Genomic DNA, 22,668 nt, shown 5'->3' with positions numbered 1-22,668 from the left:
TTGCATTGGTTTTGTTTATACAAAAGCCTTTTAATTTAATATAATCAAAATTATCTGTTTTACATTTTGTAATGCTATTGTTTGGTGATGAATCCTTCCCCTCCCCATAGATCTGACAGGTAGACTATTCCTTGCTTTTCTAATTTGTTTATGGTGTCACCCTTTATGTCTAAATCATGCACTAATTTTGACTTTATCTTAGTATATGGTGTGAGATGTTGGTCTATACCTAGTTGGTATCCTATTGTTTTTCAGTTTTCCCAGCAGTTTTTGTCAAATAGTGTGTTCTTACCCCCAAAGCTGGGGTCTTTGGGTTTATCAAATGCTAGGTTACTATAGTCTAATCTATTCTACTGATCTACCACTCTATTTCTTAGCTAATACCAGATAGTTTTGATGGTTACTGCTTTATAATATAGTTTAAGATCTGGTATTGCTAAGCTACCTTCCTTTGTATTTTTTAAAAAAATTAATTCCCTTGATTTTCTTGACCATTTTTTTCTGCCAGGTGAATTTTGTTGTTATTTTTTCTAGCTCTATAAAATAATTTTTTTTGGTAGTTTGATTGGTATGGCCCTAAATAGGTAAATTATTTTAGGCAGAATTGTCATTTTTATTATGTTGGCTAGGCCTACCGAGCCAACATAATAAATCAAATATCAAAATATCATATCAAAATAACAAATATCATAAAATATCAAAAATTGATATTTTTGCAATTGTTTAAATCTCTCTTTATTTGTGTGAAAAATGTTTTGTTATTGTGTTCATATAGTCCTGGGTTTGCCTTGGCAGTTAGATTCCTAAGTGTTTTATGTTTTTTATAATTATTTAAATTGAATTTCTCTATCTCTTGCTGCTGGGCTTTATTGGTCATGTAAAGAAATGCTGATGATTTATGTGGGTTTATCTTATATCCTGCAACTTTGCTGAAGTTGTTAATTATTTCAAATAATTTTTCAGTTGATGTTCTAGGTTTCTCTAAATACACCATCATATAATTTGCAAAGATAGGTTTATTTTCTCATTGCCTACTCTAATTCCTTCAATTTCTTTTTCTTCTCTTATTGTTATAGCAATTTCTATAACATTCTAGTACTATACTGAAGGATAATGGTGATAATGGGCATCCTTGCTTCAACCCTGATCTTATTGGGAAGGCTTCTAGCTTATCCTCATATAATGACTGCTATTGAGTTTAGATAGATTCTCCTTATCATTTTAAGGAATGCTCCCTTTATTCCTATGCTCTCCAGTATTTTGATTAGGAATGGGTGCTGTATTTTGCAAAAATATGAATGTTTTAAATGCACATATATATGACATACATACAATCTAATATATTATAATAATGACATATGACATATAGTTTTGTATATAAGCATATATCCACATATATAGGTGTCTATATGCATACATATATGTATGTGTTTATAGGTCACATCTGTATATATGTGTGGATATATATATATATATAATTTATGCCTACATATGTGCATATATGTATATATATAGTACAAAACTATATATATGATTGTTATAATACATTGGATTTTATATGTATTGTCACATATGTGTGCATTTGAAACAATATTTTATGTTTTGTATATTGAATAAATAATATGTATTATTTTCTGATAGTATTTCTATATTATATTATATATTCATACTTATGTACATATATGCATATACACATATATTCACATGCAGGGCAAAGGCAAATTTCTCATTCCACTTTTTGAAGTCTAAGGCTTTGGGAGACTATATGCCAGGCTATGAGAGGTAACTTGGGATAGTGCATAGAGGGCAGGCTCTTCCAAAGGATGGCTTTGGAATAAAGACCTACGTTCAAGTTTAAACTCTGATACTTACTGACTATGTGAGCCTCAAGCAAATTATTTAACCTTTCAGTACCATAAGCAACTCTTTTAAGTGTATAGATTGCAGCATAACTGCTTGTTTGAATTAGTCAAGAGAATTTCTTTAATGGAAATTCCTTATTCTGATAAAATGACAGATTTAGAAAAAAAAACAACAAATATAGTTAATGTTGTCATTCTAGACAGTATATCCTAAAACATCACTGAGAGGTGGCGGTGAGAAGTGGTTCTCAGACTAGCTTTAGAATTAGGATAAACTGGATTCAAATCCTGCTACTGACACACACTAGATATGTGATCATGTCTAAGGTTCCAAGTGATAAAAAGTTGATCTGAATTGGGGAATGTGAATTTTTTTACACCAGAAATTCCCCATTCCAAACATAGAGGGTAGAGATGATGCTACTGAAAGGGAACTCGGAGTTCATCTAGTCTCACTGCCTCATTTTATAGCTAAGGAAACAGAGTGACTTTTTCAAGGTCAAGGTGGTATTTATATAGAGCTTGAAGGCTGGCAAAGTACTTTACAAATATTATTATCTCATTTTATCCTCCATCTCTTCTCTAGCTTGATAACATTTCTCATATTACCCACAATCTTCCAGAGATGTCTGACAGTTACATTTATGCTTTTTTTCTCAATATTTTGGAATATAGTTTGTCAGAGTATGGATTGTCAGGTACTTTCTCTTCCCTCCTTGCTTTGTTTTTTTAAAATCACATCTATGATTTCATTAGGGAGGGGAGCTTATATTGAGAAACTTCCTCAACAATGTATATGTGCACAGTCTATTCAACATATGAGTCTAGAGAGTTGTCAGGGGTTGGGGAGCATGGAGATACAATGTGATATTGTGATTGATCATTAATTGACCCCTATTTTATTTTAATCAGTATTAATCATTTTGATATGATTCCATAGGGGTGGTGATTGTAGGCCTCAGAGCTGTGAACTGCAGATTATAAGTTTACTTGTTTAATCATTGGAAGCTACCTAGAAGACCTCTACCCTTGTTTTTCTTTGTTATGGTGACTAAGCCCAGTATGACTGAGGTGACTCAATTACATGGAAAACCCCACCCCCCTCAGTTATTTTTGTTGCCCCTCAGTCTTTGTCATCCCTCTATTACCCAACATGGGGAGAAGACCATGAGCACTTGGTCAATGAGTGACCCTGGTTGCTGTCCTGCTTTTCTTCCACCCCATCAGCCCATGTAGGTGTTTTGACATTTGTTTATCAGCCCAGCCGATGGGTAAGTTCATTGACCTGGTAGGATCTCCTGAAAGGTCAAGATAAGTCTGTCGAGGTCTGCTCATTAGCCCATTTGGCAACCAGTGGGATTCTGTATTTTGTGTAGACCCTCTGGTAGGGTCAAGGGCAAGGTCTCTCCACCAATGAGACTGTACTTTTGGGCTGCTCCACCTGTATTGTCTGAATTTCAAGCACTATAAAACTAAGGTCTTGGACGAAGGGGTTATCTTAGATAGTGAGGAAGATCTGAGGTCTACTTCATTAGATGGGTCATGGACCCTTTAATAAAATGCTATTAGTTCAGAACTCTGCCTCAGTGCAGACTGGAAAATTTTGGAATCCCAACAATATTCTCAGTGTCATATCGCAGGACATGAGTGGGGATGTGTGGTAAAAGAAATATGTGATTATTTGTATTACAGAGATTCTTAAGTTTATAGATTAACTTACTTCAAGGCCCTGCTAAAATAGTGAGCATCCTTAGTCCCTTTAAAACTTGATACAGTTTATAAAAATTAAGGAAGCCTACTAGCTTCCATAACTGGCCAGAGTTCCCAGATATCTTGAAATTTTTTTGAGCATATTTGTATAACATAGATTGAATTACTATATTGTAAGCTCTGTGCAGACATAGTTGTAGTTTAGGCTCCTCTTTAGGGTTTTCTTGGCAAAGATACTGGAGTGGTTTGTCATTTCCTTCTCTGGCTCCTTTCACAGATGAGAAACTAAGGTAGACAGGGTGATGGGAATTGTTCAGGGTTACACAGCTAGTAAATGTTTGAGGCCAGATATGAACTGATGAAGATGAGTCTTTTTGACTTCAGGCCTGTCACTCTATCGACTGTACCCCATGAACATAGTATTCAGTAAACATTTACTGAATGAATTTGGATCTACCATGTGACCTTTCTTTATTCCATTGTTATTGGGGAATGATTTAGGCATTCCCCTTCTCTGAAATGAAAGGCAGCATGGCAGTACCACCGCAGAGTCATCTAAGGACTTTGGCGAAATATCAGCCAGCTAAGTTTTTGTGGTAGTCTCCAAGGTGAAGGTCTTTTATTGATACTGACTATTTTTGTAAAATCAGTGGAAAACATTATAGGGGTCTTGGTATTTCTTGCACTATTCTGTATTGGCAGAAAAAGATAACAGTTTTGTTGTATCACATCATGGCCTAAAGCCACCCTGGGAATCTAGAAATGCACAATTGATAATGATTTTCAGAATCTGATGGTAGAATTCTGGCTAAGATTTTAATAGCAGTAGAGATACTATAGGCCCTCTGTGATACTCTGATTCAGTCAAACTGGCCTTCTCACTGTTGCTCCTCGCTCCATTTCCTGTGACTGTCCTTTAACACTCACTGACTGTCCTCCATGCTGGGCATGCACTCACTACTCTCTTCTGCCTCATAGAGTTCCTTTCCCTTCTGTACTTAGTTCAAGTACTACATTCTACATGAAGTCTTTCATAACACTCCCCCTTCTACCAACAATTTGCATTTAAAATTGTTTTGGTGTTTATTCTCTGTATTTATTCTGTGTGTATGTACATATGCAGAGATAGATAGATGGCTCAATGGATAGGGCATGGGGTCTGGAGTCAGGGAGACTTGAGTTCAAATCTGGCTTCTGACCCTTACTAGGTGTGTGATCCTGGACAAGTCAGTTAATCTTTGTTTGCCTTAATCCACTGGAAAAGGAAATGGCAAACTACTCCAGTATTTTTGCCAAGAAAACCCCGTGGAGAGTATTGGCATGCTATGATCCACAGGGTTATTAAATGTCAGATATGACTAAACAACTGAACAGCAACATGTATATATGCACACAACATATATATTTATGTATAATGCAGAATATATAACATGTATATCACATGTGTAGATATTACATATATATACACAAATATGGTCCTAAGGACCTTTTAAACTGCATACATGAGTATGTATACATAGATGTACATATACATATATATACAATATACATACTAAATATATATTTACACACATGCACATGCACATATACTTTGTCTCTCCCACTGGAATGTCAGCTTCTTGACTGTATTTCATTTTTTGTATTTGTTTCTCTATTATCTAGTGCCTGGGACATAGCAGGCACTTAATAAATGATAGATAAATTGATTATAGAAAACCTTAAACTGGAAGTACTAAATTCAAAGTGTTATCCTCAAGCTTTTTGTATTACCTTTCTTTATGTTTCCATATCCAAGTAATTGATAAAAAATGTATAAAATTCAGGGCCAGCCATAGATCACTGGGTCATTCCGCTAGAGATCTTCTTTCAAGTTGACATCAAGGTACTTGAGACTGGCCATTCAATGAGTCATGAATCCATTTGGCATAGTCCACATTTCTCCATCCTATCCACAAAAATAATATTAGAGGCTTTGTTACATTCTTGCCTTGAATCTAGGTGAACTATACTTACAATTGACCTTCCCTTGATCTACATACCTGGTAACCCAGTCAAAAATGAAATCAAATCAGTCTGGCATTATTTATCTTTGATGAAGTCACACTGCCTATGATCACTTCTTTCTTTCTTCTAACTATCCCTTTTAATTACACATTTTCAAATTTTCCCATGAATTGAAGCCAGGCCGACTGGACTAAAATTTTCAGACTTGATTCTATTTTCTCCTTGGAAAATCAGAACAACATTTTTCCTCCTTTAGTTTTGTGGTGCCTCTTTTGTTTGCCATGTTCTTTTAAAGATCACTAACAAAGGCTCAGCTCTCACTTTGGTCAAATCACATGTGGAATATGGTGTTCAATTCTGATTAGTACATTTTAAGAAGGACATTAAGAAGTTAGAGGGCATCCAAAAGAGGGCAAGATGGTGAACGGCAGCAAAATTATGTCAAATGAGGATACATTCTAACAATGGAGGTCCAGTGGAAACAGCCTAGATTTGGAGTCTGAAGATCTAACTCTTGACACCTGTATTACCTTGGACAAGACCCTGAACTTTTCTGGGCTTTAGTTTCCTCATCTATAAAATGAGGTCTCTCAGACCACTTTAAGTCATTCATTTAACTTCCCTACCTCAATCTCTCCTTTGTTCCACTGTTAAATTGATCTCCCCAAAGCCTTTTGAATAAATTCCAGTGGCTCCATTATCTCTAGGATCACGTAGAAAATTCTCTGTTTAACTTTTGAAGCCCTTCATGACCTGGCCTTTTCCTGCCTTTTCTGTTTTCTTGCACTTAGGCCCCTGTATTTGCTTTGTGATCCAGGCTTGCTGACTTCCTTGCACATGATATTACATTTCCTGACTCTAAGTGTCTTCTCTGGTTGTCCCCCATTACTGGAGCTCCTTCCCTCCTCTCCCAGCTTCTCTGGCTTTCTTCCAGTCCTTAACTAAAATTCTACCTTCTGCAACAAGCCTTGACTGATTATCCTTAAATCTGAGATGTTCTCTCTGTTGATTATCTTTAATTTTTTCTTGTATATATAATGCTTTTTCATAGTAATTTATATGTTGTCTCCCCACTAGACTGTAAGCTTTTTGAGGACAGAGACTTTTTTTTTGGTCTTTCTTTGTATTCCAGCACTTAGCACAGTGCTGGGCACATAGTAGGCATTTAATAAATGCTTGTTGACTTGACTTCACTTGTGGTCTATAATCCTTTGACTTATATAAGTTTTATTTGGAGAAGAAAATATTTAGAAGGTTACCTGATCATCTGTTTTCAAGTATATAAAGGGTATTAAATGGAAGAGGGAATGCATGTGTTCTGCATGGTACCAGAGTCAAAGAAGTAGCAGTAGGTTGAAGTTGCAGAGAGGCATGTTTATACTTCAAGAGAGGAAATAAAAATTCTAACATTTTGAAATACCCAAAAGTGGGATGAGTGGAATGAAGTATCCAGTTCTTTTTCCTGGAGGTCTTTAAGCCAAGCTTGGATGACTTTTTTGGTGAGATACTCTATAGGGATTCTTGTTCATGTATATGACAGATGGTAGGTAAATGACCTCTGAGGCTCTCTTCTAAAACTTGAGAACTTGGGATGTTCTGTAGTTTGCCTGGACCTGGTAACCTCATAAGCCTTACTGGAGCAGGTAGATTTTTGTTGTGATATCCCTATTATCTTGTGTTTCAATTCCCATTTAGTCATTTTCATTTCCTTTTCCAGACCAAAGATTATTCTTCTTGATAGAGAATACAAAAGTGAACTCTATCATCAACTTTCTTTCTTTCACCAGTTATCATGATTGTACCCAGCTTGACTATGGTTCCATCTTTTTCTGAATTTTCTTTTCCTTTGTACAGTCCAAAACAAAGCACACAAAACATTTCCCACAAAACTCAAACCAAACTAAAACAAAAAGCCAAAAAATCTTTATTGTCCTTATCATTTCTCTAAAGCTTATTTTGATGTTCAGCTTTTTTGATGCTATGTATACAGGACTTTGTCATCCAAATGTATTCATCTTTCATTACCTGAACTTCCTTTCATTTTCTAAATCTAATTTTGTCCTTGTGTATCCAATTCTCCTTTTTTCCTCATCAGGATAAATTATTTTGTCATCAGATTTCATTCTTCAATTTCCTTTAATTCCTGAGTTAATTCTCTTTGCATAATTTTAGATCATGGAATTCTCTTTATCCTTTCTCTGATCCCTTACAAATCTTATTTCCCTAAATCTAGACTTTTCTGGAATTGTCTTTTCCCTTTTATCACAGTTGGTCGTATCAATCCAAGCTTCCCTTCAAGTCCACATCAGTAATCAAGAGAATCAGGTCCAGAATAATAGTTTTCCTTGTCACCTTCTTTGCTTTTTGAGTGACAAAATTATTCTTAAGGGAGGATAGTGATATAGATGGTATCTGTGATTTCAGTAGTATAATGAATTCCCTATATGAAGAAACTTCCTCTACCAATGTAGGCTGGCACCTTCTCTGCAACATTATTTGTTAGAAAATTGTCCAAAGCATGGAGAGGGTGGACTTGGAAGCAGAAGCAGTGGTCTGGGAGGGGGATGCTACCACTCCCATGGCTCCTTTGCTTATTCCCCACTGTGGCAATTGGCTAGTAGCTATTGCTGGTGGTGATGAGAAAGGTAGATCTCTTCTCCATAATGGTTTTTCCTCTTAATGATGGCTACAGGGGCTGGGCTAGAATTAGGTCCCTTGGCCTGTGAGATATTATTGTTCCCAAAGTTTTGGTTCAGGGTCCAGGGCTGTCTCCATCAGGATCTGAAGAGAGATAGTGGTCAAAGTAGGTGATGGTGGTTTGACTTACCTGGTGCGTGTTGCTGCCTGTCTCTCCTCTAGAGTGCTCCATTGCTTTAGCTTGGCTGGCTTACCTACATGTGTTTGGATAATTGAAATCCTACATATTTACTTCATCATATTTCCATGACAGGCTTATGGTCTATTTCTTGTGTACATCAACTACTTTCTCTTTTTGTCCAGGTGATGCATTGAAGTATATCCAATGAAACAATATTCCTGTTTTTTCTCTACTGATTTTCACCCCAATTCTCTCAACCATACTTGTAGTTCCTTAGTTTCTGGATATGAATGTATCTACTTAATCTATCACACTACTTTACCTTTATCTATTCTGTTGCTGCTGAATAAAATATATATATCCTTCCAGAACCATATTGCAGTCAAGGATCCCATTTCAGCAAAATGAAACTTACCTCCTTATATTAGGGTCTACAATTTTATCTTTGATATGATTTCATAGTATTGTTCAATATTTCATAGTATTTCCCAGGAGATAATAATTATGGTAATTAGCTTATTAAATATTAGATGTGAGAGGAGAATAATAACAATGGCATAACTGATTAAAAAAAAACCTAGCCTCAGAGTCAGGAAGATCTGGGTTTAAGCCCCACCCCTCTCACACAGACACCAATTGTGTGACCCAGGGGAAATCACTCAACCTCTCAGTGTCCCAGGCAAAACTTTAAGACTAAAAATTATAGAATAGTTGTTTCCTCACAGGGAACTGAAGAAATCATATTTCTGAATGAAATAAAAATGATCAAAAAAGTAAAAAGAAATAATGATGATAGTAATCAAAACTGTTGTTTAAACAGCACTTTAAGGTTTACTATCCTATAAAGCTATCCTTGTTTTAGATACTTAAAAAAATTTTGATCCATACTACAAGCCTGTGCGGTAAGTACTATATGTATTTTGTTATCCTCATTTACAGATGGCTAAGAAAAATTAAGTGCCTTCTCTAGAGCCACACAACTCATGCAGTATGATTTGAACTCAGATTCTCCTGATTCCAAAACCACTGCTTTATCTTTCATACTATACCACCTTAATAGATACTTATGGATTGATTAATAAAAATTATTTAAATTAAAAAAGTTATGTAAAGTTTCTACTTGGAGATGGATTTTTTTCTGTTTTAGAATTAAATTTTATTAAAATTTATATTTTGTGTACTTCTAGCCCAGTAAATCAATTTAAATGTTAAATATTCTAATATTACTTATTTTAATTAAAAAGTCGTGTTCTTACCCGTATACTAAGTTTAATTTTTTTTTTAAAGAACTCAAGGAGCATGCCTTCCTTATATACTTCCTGAATTTCTACTTGAACCAGAAGATTACAAGAGATGGATTACAATGAAAGTAAGGGGAGAAATGGTGCTTGAGAAAAGTTTACAGAATAGTGGCTTTATAGTTGCTATGCATTTGTAAAAAGATTTTTAATCAACTTGTTACTAATCTTTTAAAAATTATTAGAATATTCTCTTGTCATTTATTGTGAAAGGGAATTGACAATGGCATTCTGTCCCTGAAAGTAATGTTGTATTATGGGCCTTTATATACTTGCAACCATTCTTCTCTCTGCTTTTAACTTAAATATTTTATATACTGTTCCTATGCAGAGATTAAATTGTGGTTTGAGTCAGGACCCTTCTATGTTTTTATACACACACACACACACTTCAGGTCAGAGAGGAATAACTTTATTCTCTTGCTGATTTGGTTTATAAAACTAACTATAAAATGTTGGTCCACTTATAATAACATAAAGTTTTAGGGATCAAATGCTTGAAAAAAAAGTGGTATTATGCAAGTCAAAATGGTATTTCTAAGTCCTTCCCATTCTAGCTCAGGCCTCCCTTTGTAGACTCATCACACCTTACTCCCCTTTACGCAATCTACTTCTCTGTCCCAGTCAAACAATCTACACGCTGTTTCTGTTCATGACACTCCATTAACATCTCCCTAGACTGTCCCCAAGGCTTACAATTCACTCCTTCCTTACCTCTCTGCTTCTTAGTATCTCTAGTTTCCTTCAAAGCTCAGCTTAAGCACCACCTCTTACATGACAGTCTTCCTATTCTCACAACAGACTGCTAAGGTAGGTGCTATCAGGTATTCCACTTAAGAGCTATATGACCTTGGGCAAGTCTTGCAAACTCCTGAGGATCAGAGTCATCAGTTTCCCAATATGTAAAATAAGGTATTGGAATAGATGACCTTCCATCTCCGTCTATACACTTTGAAATTGAATAGGTAGCTATCACAGTCTACCTGGTGATGAAAACACTTTAAAACTTATTTTATACATTTTATTTTTTAAAGGCTGCCAGTAAAGGGGAATCTGAGAAAACCCAAATGCCTACAAAGCATACTTTGATCATAGAGGACTCTAAGTTTGAAGCTATGAGTAAACGTGTCTGGACAGATGTGTTACTTCAGACATACAAGGTAAAATTATTTCATTGTTGGTGTTCTTTTTCTTCTTCTTCTTATTCTTATTGGCGGAGCTCCTGAAATCTTGGTATAATGGCACTCTTGGAATTTATGTCATAGTACCACATTATAAGTTAAACTCCACTATGAAAAAATCCTTCCAAAAGTCTTTTAAAACAATACCAAAGTATAGCTGTACAGTATAACATACTCTCTCCAATCCCTTCTAATCCCTAGTCTGTGTTCCTAGACTTCTGACTGTAAGTACTCCTCCAAAACAAAGCTCCTTTCTTCACCTCATTGCAATAGTTTATCCCAGCCTAATCTATATTCCATAATCTTTCCCTTTACCACCTTCACTTTATCCCATATCAATGGAACTCCTCAATGCATCCCAGCTAGGTTTTAGAGGTGAACAATATGATCAAAGTAATCCGTACCTGAAGCCACATTGACTTTTTCCCAAGCTGGTTTAAATGTTAGTTGCTTACACAAGTGAATTTCTGGTAAAGTTTCAGGCAGAGAAGAAGAGATATTCTTGGGCAAGAGGGAGACTTTTAAAAAATCATAGCAGTATGGTCACTCTACCCAAAAGACTGGCTTTGGAAGGAAAAATCATAGAATACTAAGTTGAAGGGATTTAAGAGTATATATGTCTTTTTCCCTTTACTGCTTCCCAGGCTGGGAAAGCTGAGTGGAGCAGTGGATAGAGCACTGGGTTTCACTGGGAGTCAGGAAGCCCCTTATCTCTACTCACATAGCTCCTACCTTAGTTCAACATTTCCTGTCTAGACTAGTACAATTGTCTCTTAACTTATCTCTTTGCTTCAGGTCTTTCCCCATTTCAGTCTCAACTCCATGCTGCTGCTAAAGTGATTTTCCCTAAGCATAGCTCTAACCATGGTGCTCTCCTCTTCAATCAACTCCAGAGGCTCCTTATTACCTCTAGAATCAAATATAAGCTCCTTGGTTTAGCTTTTAAAACCCTTGACAACCTGATGCCAATTTATCTTTCCAGCTTATTGTACATTGTTTCTCCTCCTATGCTGTCTAATCTGAACTAACTGGCTTCCCTCACACATAACATTTTAATTCCTGTCTCTGTGACTTTGCTCTGACTGTCCACAATACCTAAAATCCATTCCTGTCTCATTTCTGCCTCGTGTAATCACTGTCTTCCTCAAGAGCCAGAACAAATATTATCTTCCACATGAATCCTTTTCTGATCCTGTCAACTACAAGTACCCTCCCTCTTAAATTACTGTGTACTTGTGTATATTTATACATATTCTTGTTTTCTCCCCGTGTTTAGAATGTAAGTTCTGTGTGAATTTGTGCTTATATCTCCAATGCCTAACAGAGTGCCTGGAATATAGTAGGTGTTTTAATGAATACTTATTGATTGACTGATTATTTGATTGAATGCTACTTCCAGGCAACCTTCTCCTGAAGAAATTATGGGATGATCTGCATGAATAGGAAAAGGAAAAATAAATTTAAAGAGCTGGTCATAGTATGGTAGAGCCCAGATGACAGAGAAAAGGCAGGGACTTACCTAAGCTCTCCCAAATTCCCATCCAAACAACTCTAAACAACACCTCAAAATAAATTCTAGAACAGCAAAAACCACAGAAGGATGAGGTGAAACAATTTCCCAGCCCAACACAACTTAGAAGGCAGGCAGGAAAGGTGTATCCCACTGAGGTAAGAGTATGACACAGTTCAGTGCAGGCTGAACCAGCACAGGCACAGGCACAGGAAACTAGCCGCAGGCCTTGTGGGACAACTAAATCAGAGGTGGCAGTGACTGCTTCCAGAGCTCTCAGTCCAAGACTGTAAGAGGGTCAGACAACTAGTCAGAAGGAGAATCCGGGGTCCCTTTGCTGGTGTAAAACTCTGTTGTATTGCCCATACTTACATCTGGGTCACAGTATTCTTGAATTGCAGTCCCAGTAAGAAGAGGGGCACTAGCTACCAGAGCTTATGGCCACAGAAGAGCTGGGACCCTGATCACAGTTCCAAGGCAGAAAAGAGTGCTTGTAGTAACCCAAAAACCAGAGCACAGGCCTGGAGAATAGTAAACACACTGCTCCTTAGATTAGACCACTTTGGAAGAACTAAAAGCATACAGACCCTCAAAATTAGGTCTGAAAATAGCAGCACACAAAACCTGAAGCTTGGGATAGTACTCACTCCAACCTAGAAACAGAGTCTAACTTCAATATGAAGTTAAAAGTCAGGAAATAGCCTGGAAAAATGAGCAAACAACAAAAAAGATCCTAATCAAAGAAAGTTACTATGGTGGGGGGAGTTAGGTGGTGTAGTGAATAGATCACTATCTTTGGAGTCAGAAGGGCCTTAGTTCAGATTCAGCTTCACCCACTTACTACCTTTCTGACCTTGGGCAAGTCACTTACCTCCAATTGCTTCTATAGGGAAAAAAAAAAGAAAGTTACTATAGTGATAGGGAAGATCAAAACAAACTCAGAAAAGGACAACAAAGTCAAAACTGCTAAATCAAAAGCCTAAGAATAAAATGTGAATTAGTCTGAAGCCCAAAAATATTCTTGGAAGAGCTCGAACAGGATTTTAAAAATTGAATAAGAGAGGTTGAGGAAAAATTAGGAAAAGAAATGAGAGTGATGCAAGAAAATAATGAAAAAAAGAATCAACAGCTTGGTAAAGGAGATTGAAAAAATACTGAAGAAAATAACACCTTAAAAAATAGATTAGATCAAATGGTAAAAGAGGTCCAAAAAGCCAACAAGGAGAAGAATGCCTTAAAAAGCAGAATTGGCCAAATCAAAAAAGAGGTGCAAAAATTCACTGAAGAAAAGAACTCCTTAAAAAGTAGAATTGGCCAAATGGAAAAGGAGGTACAAAAGCTCAATGAGGAGGATAAAGATTTTTATTATTTTATTAATTTTATTTTGATTTATCAATGATCACTTCCATAAGTTTTTGAGTTTTAAATTTTTCTCCCCTTCCCTTCCCACCTCCCACCCCAAAATGGTGCATAATCTGATATAGGCTATACATATACATTCCTATTAAACATATTTTCATGTTAGTGATGTTGTAAGGAAGAATTAGAACCAATAGGAGGAACCACAAGAAAGAGAAAACAAAACAGAAGAAAAAAATAGCAAATAGTATGCTTTGATCTGCATTCAAACTCCATAGTTCTTTCTTTGGATGTGGATAGCATTTTCCATCATGAGACCTTTGGCAATGTCTTAGATCATTGCATTGCTGAGAAGGGCTAAGTCTATCAACGTTAGTCATCACACAACGTGACTGTTACTGTGAACAATGTTCTCCTGGTTCTGCTCACTTCACTCAGCATTGGTCCATGCAAGTCTTTCCAGGTTTTTCTGAAGTCCACCCGCTTATCATTTCTTATAGCACAATAGTATTCCATTACATTCATATACCCAACTTGTTCAGCCATTCCCCAATTGATGAGTATACTCTCAATTTCCAATTCTTTGCCACCACAAAAAGACTGCTATAAATATTTTTGCACATGTGGGTCCTTTTCCCATTTGTATGATCTCTTTGGGATACAGCCCTAGAAGTGCTATTGCTGGGTCAAAGGGTATGCTCATTTTTATAGCACTTTGGGCATAGTGAGGAAGATAATTCCTTAAAAGTTAGCATTGGGCAAGTGGAAGCTAATGACTCCATGAGATATCAAGAAGCAATGAAACAAAATACAAACAATGAAAAAATGTGAAATATCTCATTGGAAAAACAACTGACCTGGAAAATAGATTGGGGAGAGATGATGTAAGAATTATTAGACTACCTGACATCCTTGATTAAAAACAGGGCCTAGACATTATCTTTCAAAAATTTATCAACAAAAACTAGTCTGATATTCTAGAACCAGAGGGTAAAATAGAAATTGAAAGAATTCACTGATCACCTCCTAAAACAAAAACTCTCAGGAATATTATAACCAAATTCCAGAGTTCCTAGGTCAAGGAAAAATATTGCAAGTAGCCAAAAAAGAAACAATTCAAATTTGGAGCCACAGTCAGGATAACACAAGATTTACCAGCTTCTACCTTAAAGGATTGGAGGGCTTGGAATATGATGTTACAGAGGACAAAGGAGCTAAGATTACAACAAGAATCACTTACACAATAAATTTTAGTATAATCCTTCAGGAGAAAAATTGGACATCCAATGAAATAGAAGACTTTCAAGCATTCTTGATGAAAAGACTAGGCATGAGTAGAAAATTTGACTTTCAAGTACAAGACTCAAGTGAAGCATAAAAAGGTAAACATGAAAGAGAAATCTTAAGGAGTTAACTAAGTTTAAAGCATTACATTCCTACATGGGAAGATGGCAGTTGTAAGTCCTGAGAACTTTCTTATTAATAGGATGGTTAGAAGGACTATACATAGAGGATATAGGTCTGAATTGAATATGATGGGATGATATAAAAATAAAATTAAGGGGTGAGAAAGAGGAATGCACTGGGAGAAGGGGGAAGAGAGAAGTAGAATGAGGTGAATTTTCTCACATAAAAGAAGTATAAAACAGCTTTTACAGTGGAGGGGAAAATGGGGTGGTGGGTAGGAACACTTTCCTTGGAATTGGCTGTAAGAGGGAGTAGTATACACATTCAGATAAGTATAGAAATCTATCTTACCTTAGAGGAAAATAATAGGGGAGGGGAAGAAGAGAAGAGAGGAGAGCTAATAGAAGGGAGGGAAGATTGGGGAGGTAAAAGTCAGACGCAAAACACTTTTGAAGATGGACAGCATGAAAGGAGAGAGAATGTGCAATAAATGTGGGAAAAGGATGAAGGGAAATAGTAATCATAACTGTGAGAAAAAGTTACAACAAGTTTCTCTGATAAAGCCCTCATTTCTCAAATATATAGAGAATTGAGTGAAATTTATATAAATAAGAGCCATTCCCCAATTGATAAATGGTCAAAGGAAATAAACAAGTTTTCAAAGTAAACAAAGCAATCTATAGTCATATGAGAAGTGTACTAAATTACTGTTGATTAGAGAAATACAAATTAAAATAACTTTGAGGTACCAAACACACACACACACACACACACACACACACAGATTGGCTAATATGACCAAAAAGGAAAATGACAAATGTTGGAGGGGATGTGGGAAAATTGAGACACTAATGCACTGTTGGTGAAATTGTGAACTGATTCAACCATTCTGTAGAGCAATTTGGAACTATGAGTCATGCATACCCTTTGACCAAGCAATAACACTACCAGATCTGTATCCCAAAGAGATAAAGAACAAAAGGGAAAAGGACATATATGTACAAAAATATTTATAGTGGTTCTTTTTGGGTGACAAAGTACTGGAAAGTGGGGGGATCCGCATCAAAAGGGGAGTGGCTGAACAAGTTGTGGTATGTGATTGTGATGTAATACTATTGTGCTATAAAGAATGGTGAGCAGGATGCTTTCAATCAGAACTGGAATGACTTACATGAACTGATGCAAAGTGAAGTGAGCAGAACCAGAATTGTGTACACAGTAACAGCAATGTTGTGCAAAGATCAATTATGATTGAGTTAGCTACTCTCAGCAAAACAATGATCCAGGACAATTCTGAAGGACTTATGATGAAAAATACTATCAATCTCCAGAGAAAGAACTGATGGAGGGAGAGAATTTGGAATCAAAAAATTGTTAAATTTATTTTACATGTAATTGGGGAAAAATAAAATATTAATTTTAAAAAGAACTGGTTATAGCAAGTGTGAGGTTTCCATCTCACTGTTAAAAAACAGTAGAGTATAAAATGGTACATCCCACTTCCTTCTGATTTGCCAGACTAATGTGTATAGTAAAACTTCCTCTAATGTGCAATTAAAAATATCTGTTTCTGTTACCCCATGATCCATAGTAATATATTGGATGTGGTAGATGGAAACCATTATTGGAACATTTGTTTGAGGGATAAAAGATATCAAGGGAGAATTTGGAAAATGCCCTGCTGTAATCTAGGGATATTATGTCATTGGCGTTTTTCTGATCTGCCATTATAATTACCTTATCAGTAAAAGGATGTGAAGTTAGTTTGGCATAAGTTGTTCTTGAGAAACCCATCAGAGTTTTGTACTGATCACTTTCTAATAGAAATGTTCACAATTCCATCTCTTTAAAAATACATTCTAGAACTCCTTGACCTCTGACCTTCTGACATTGTCAATCTTCATCCATGGGTAACTCTCAGTACCTGATTTATCTGCTCCTGTTTCCTGGATGAAGGAGTTCCTAGAGAAATTTACAGAAGTTAATTTCACTCACTACAAATTTATGGTGCATGATCTTGGCCAAGCCCTTGCTATTGCTTAATAATACTACTCTACTTTTATTGATTCTTTATCTGATTACCCATAGGAACTATTAAAAAACCTTTCTTCCTTTCCCCAAACTCCCAAATTTTACCTCTTTCATACTTATGATGATTTACCTTCTTTAGTGAACATACTGAGGCCATAAAATTGAGCTCTCTAAGTTTCCTTCTTCCTTTCTGCCAAACTTTTCTCCCATATTACTCACTTTCTCTTTCTCCATCAATCAAAAGGCATTTAATAAACACCTACTGTGTGTCAAGTACTGTACTGGGGCTTGAGGATGCAACAGTCCTTAACCTCAATGATACTGGGGAAGACAACATATGTGAATAAAAATGTGTTCATCCACTTTCTCAGTTAATAACTTCATACTTGGCCCAGAAAATAGAGTCTACTAAGGGAATTGATCTTTATGGAGTCAGGTGTGCACAACTCCTCATTTTAGTTACCAGGAAAAAGAAAAGACAAAGGGGCGGGGGGGTCTCCATCTGAAGCATCTAAATGATTTAATTAGCTCTGCAAAACTAAGCCTTCTGAGAGCTTCCTGAAGCAATGGAACTCTGCTGAAGAGCTAAAGACTTTCTTATTGCCAGTTGGGATTCCCAAGTTTGTAACATCCATCCCAAGCCTTAGACATCCTACCTCCTCTGCTAGCCTAGTGAGCCATGATAGATGAAGACCCAGCTCTTTAAGAATGATGATTTACCAGCTTGATTTACCAACAACTTTACCCATTATGAGAAGGGCATCTGCACCTGGATGTTAGTGGTCATTTATCCAGTAACATGATATACATTGTGAGTTGTTTTTTTTTTGTTTGTTTGTTTTGTTTTGTTTTGTTTTTTGAGTGGGGAGGGAGCCCTGGCAAGTCCTCTCAGTGGCATGAGCAATATGGCTGGCATGGGAGACAGCCTTAAGAGGCTGGGTTGATTGCATCTTTATTTATATTTACTCCATTTATTTTTATTACATGGCTGTGGCTCTGGCCATGGCTAAATGGTCTAGTATCTGGAGACAATAGGACTGGAAAATCCAAGGTTCTCCCTTTTGTGTGAGGATCAATGAAGGAACTTTGCTGATGCCAATTTCCACATAAAGTTGTTTGTAAAGCATGTCAATGCCCATTGAAGACATTATATACCCTCTGCCGACCTGAAAAACCAGGCTGATGGCCTAACAAAAGTAGAATTTGGGAAATGGGCTTATTACTAATCTGGACATAGGACCTGTGATGCTGTGTTGAAGTGAACACAGAAACACGCGATCTCCTTAACTAAGGAAGAGGAAGCTACTTTGTTCCAATGTTGTTCTTTGTTGCAAGAACAGTCTAGAAACCACATATTTCCTTGCATATTGATTATACTGGTTCTCTCCTGTCATCTCAAGGCAAGAGAGTTGCCCTTATTACAATAGGCACATATTCAGGATGTGGTATTACTCTATCAGTTGAATTCGCCACCATGGCAGGCACCTTCATAGCTTGCAAGGAACGTATTTTCCCTTTTGGGACTCTCTACATCACTGTCTCTGGTAAAAGTACCCATTTCACAATGAAGGAGGTTCAAGATTGGGCCTTCCATTATCATGTACTCTGGGTTTTCAAGTTCCTATGCTAAACACTCAGACCACTTTCTTCCCACTGGAAATTTGCTCCAAGAGGCAAGCTTTTTGTCATACTTTGTTGGGGCCTAGGCCTCTATGACACTTCTCAGGCAGTTCCATGCCCTTACTACCCTACTTAGACCTTCATCTCCACGACTTCCATGTCCTTTGAAACCTAGATTCTACCCCTGAATCACCTAGCTCTGATAGCCAAGATTTTGTCTTATCTTGTTGGACTTACATTTCCACACTATCTCCTTGACTAGCTCATGCCATGCATGATACCCCTACCAGATGCCTTTATATATTGTCTTCCTCCATTAAAATGTGAACTTGAAGGCAGGAATGATCTTGCTTATATTTGCTCCCCAGATCTTAGTACAGCTTGGCACACATTGAATGCTCGGTAAATCTCAATCTCTCCCTCCCTCACTCTCTCTCTCTCCCCCTGCCCCCAATCATCTGTCCATAGACAACTGGGATTGTTGAACATTGGAATGGCTCTTGAATCACGTCCCTGGCTTATGTTATTGTGTGTATGTGTATAGATATGTATGAACACAAACATTTATCTATAGAGATATGTATATGTACAAATACATATATACATATACATAATACATAAATAATTATCCTTCTATATAGAATATAAGATTCTTGAGGGTAAGATCTCTTTCATTTTTGATTTTCTGTACCCAGAATCTAGCATTGTACCTGACCATATGTTTATATGACCTCCAACGAGGGGGTTGGGAGCAATAATAATTGTTAGGATCATTTGGGCCACTTTGTTGAGATCTGATGGATTGGGATGAAGAAGGCAGGGAGACCCAATCAGTTGGGCTAGTTAGAGATTCCCTATATCAATAAAATTTTAGGTCTTGTACCCTTTAAAATTGATAAACTGTAGAACTACCAGAAAAGAGCAACCAGGAAAGTGAAGGACCTTGAGATCATTTCATGTAAAGATTGATTAAACTGAAGTTACTTGGCCTGGAGAAGAAAAGGCCTTGTTAAGGTGGGGCATGAAAGCTGACTTTAAATATCTGAACAACCATCAAATAGAAGAGTAGTTATACTTGTTTAAATTGTTCCTAGGTGGCATAAACTAAAATTATTGGATGGGAAGTTGCAAAAAAGAATATCTAGGCTTGAAGAAAGAGAAATCTCCCTAAAAATGAAAAATGAATTGGCTGCCTCAGGAAGTTTTGGGTTCTCCCTCATAACAGACTTTCCAGTAAAGGCTGGATGACTACTAGTTGGCTGTGTTGTAGAGAGAAAGTTTGTTTACATGCTATTTGCACCAGATGTCCTCTGAAACCTCTCCTAATTCTGAGCATCTATAGTGTTGTGATCCTTCTGGCTGCAAGGTTTTTGGGACCTGCACATCATTCTCTGTGCTGTACTGGTGGTGACTGTCTTGCCTTTATCCTTGTTAGGATTCTAACCCTACTCTACTTTGTCTATAGGCTGAGAATCCAGTCATCTGTCAACTGTGGATATCTGACTTAAGTTCCTTACAAGACAAAAAGAGTAGTCTAACGTTGGTTTCTAATTCACCTATTAAGTCCTTAAGAATGAACAAGGAAAATGGAATGAATAATATTTGAAACTCTTTTTATTCCATTGCTAATAGAAAATAAATAGGTTTATAATGATACCCCACATATACAGACATCTGGAAACCCTCTCTTTCTGAAAAATAGGAACTTCATTTAAAAAAAGGGAAATGAATAAATGAATGAGCAAGTGAATGACAACACATTTATTAAGTGTTTACTATGTATTGAGCACTGTGCTAAGAACTTGGGATACTAATATAAAAGCAAAGACAGTCATTACGCTCAAAGAGTTTTAATTCTTATAAGGAAAAAAAAACACTTTGGGAAAGTCATGGAAAAGGAGGGGCACTTAGCTTTGGAAAGTTATAAGGATGGTAAGTAGGGGAAAAGTAGAAAAAAATGGCTTCTGCACAGCTAAAAGAGATTCCATAGCATCTTAAAATTCATTCATTTTATTTGCAAGGAGAGGCTTTCTCACAGAACCTATTTATTTTTATTTTCCTCACAAGTTTTTTTGGTGTAAACCTAGGCATTGAATTACTTATTATTCCTAAATTCTAAGCCATCAAATTAGGTCATCTTTTGTCTTAATTTTTACCTAGCCCTTATTTATTGAAAGGGCATTGCTGCAGACAAACTGAGGCCTGGGATAGACCTTAATTTCGAAAGGCCAAGGTCACCTACTTCATCCCAGGCCATCACCAGTTGTCTTGACTTATGTCTTGCTCACTGGAATTTGATGACTCTGGAAGAGAGTGTGAAGCTGATGCCCTTGTGTAGCTCTGCCTCACTTAAATCCAATTCATGTGCAAATGAAGACGTTACCCTTGGGATGTCATTAGTCTTCTTTGTGAACAAGGATCAAACAACAAGTACAGCAGCAGATTTGAAACATCAGTCTAGAAGGCTCAGGCATACTGAGAGCAATAGAGGGAAAAGACAATCTGCCATTAAGAGAGGTGACAGAAAAATTATTTTTAAGAATTAGGCTTGATGATTTGAGCCATGCAGAAGTATGATATGTCTCAAGGGGTAGTGAGTTTCTTCTCATTAAGAGTCTTTGAACAAAGTCTGAATGATCATTTTTTGGCACATTATACAGAATATTTTTATTCTTTCTTAGATATGTGTTGACCTAGATGTCCATAGAATTCTCTTCTAACTCTGCTCACCTGAAAGTCAAAGAATTATGGAGTCTAGTTAAAAATGGTATTCCTTACTCAACATCTTCTAATCTTTACCACTTTTGTTTAGAGAGTCCTTTCAGAAAAAAAGAAAGTCCCTATCTTTGGCTCTATCTTTATAATCAACTAATGTTTTTCTCTTGATACAAGAGACTGACATACTATTCTTATTTATGAATCAGAAAATTTTGGTCTGAGTAAACATTAATGTTATACAATTTCCTGACTCTTCCTTTGATATAAAATGCAATTTCCCTGTGGACGAAAGTTATTCCTGGTGCTCTTGTCAAATGCAAAATTGATAGTGAGTTCTCTTTCACTGGAGGTCTACATACAGCACAGACAGTCCCCTGTTGGAGATATTGTACACATTGTATTATGTTTTAGATGGGAGATGGACTAACTGGCTCTAAGATCACTTTCAGCCTCTAGATTGTGTGACTATGAGTCCATCAAGACCCTCCACTTGTCTTCGGAAAAGACACATTTATCTACGCCACAAAGTTCATCTCCCCTTCTTATGAATTAATAAACATCGTAGTTCCTCAGTTGTCTTCAAATATTTTTTGCCATCTTGTCACTATGTCCAGGTTTTGTGAAAATGATTTTTTTCTCTCATCATTGCAGGTGCTTGTTCTTTCTCGGATAGTACCATTGAGTAGCAGTAAGATGCCTGCCATAAACATTCAGAATACTCCAAGGATCGACCCACACTTTTTGTCTAGTAACATATACTCAAAACCTGAAAGGACTCTGCTGAGTTGGATGAATACAAATTATGAGAGTACCAGATGCAAGATATGGAAAAACTGTGATAAAGGTGAGCTTATTATGTGACTGTGTATATAGGTATATACACATACACCTAAACATGAATATGTATATATGCATGTGTATACACATAAACATGAATTTGTGTATATACACATACATGCATTTAATTAATAACATGCATAAAGATTCTTGTCTATTTTATATATTGCTAAACATCATGATTCTCTAGCTTCTCTTCAAATATTGTCTTGTCATCTTATCCCATACATACATACATACATACATACACACTTATTTAATCAATTACTTATTTGATGTAGCAGAGAAAATCAACCGAATGGGAACTAAGAAG

The 22,668-nt window shown here is 36.5% G+C and overlaps 1 protein-coding gene across 1 annotated transcript in view; it reads left to right on the top strand.

Annotated features, from left to right (window-relative positions):
- The window catches only part of CFAP47 (cilia and flagella associated protein 47), an 857,531-nt gene that overhangs the window by 219,208 nt on the left and 615,655 nt on the right, over positions 1-22,668 (top strand). Inside the window, exons 30-32 of the mRNA XM_027875456.1 lie at positions 9,682-9,763; positions 10,727-10,852; positions 22,170-22,362. Coding sequence (XP_027731257.1) covers positions 9,682-9,763; positions 10,727-10,852; positions 22,170-22,362 — 401 coding nt within the window. The remainder of the gene's footprint in view (positions 1-9,681; positions 9,764-10,726; positions 10,853-22,169; positions 22,363-22,668) is intronic.

This window comes from Vombatus ursinus, unplaced genomic scaffold, assembly GCF_900497805.2.
Source record: "Vombatus ursinus unplaced genomic scaffold, bare-nosed wombat genome assembly UNPS02014809.1, whole genome shotgun sequence".
Classification (NCBI taxonomy): Eukaryota; Metazoa; Chordata; class Mammalia; order Diprotodontia; family Vombatidae; genus Vombatus; species Vombatus ursinus.
The sequence above is the reverse complement of the archived record's forward strand: the minus strand, read 5'-3'. Positions and strand labels throughout refer to the sequence as shown.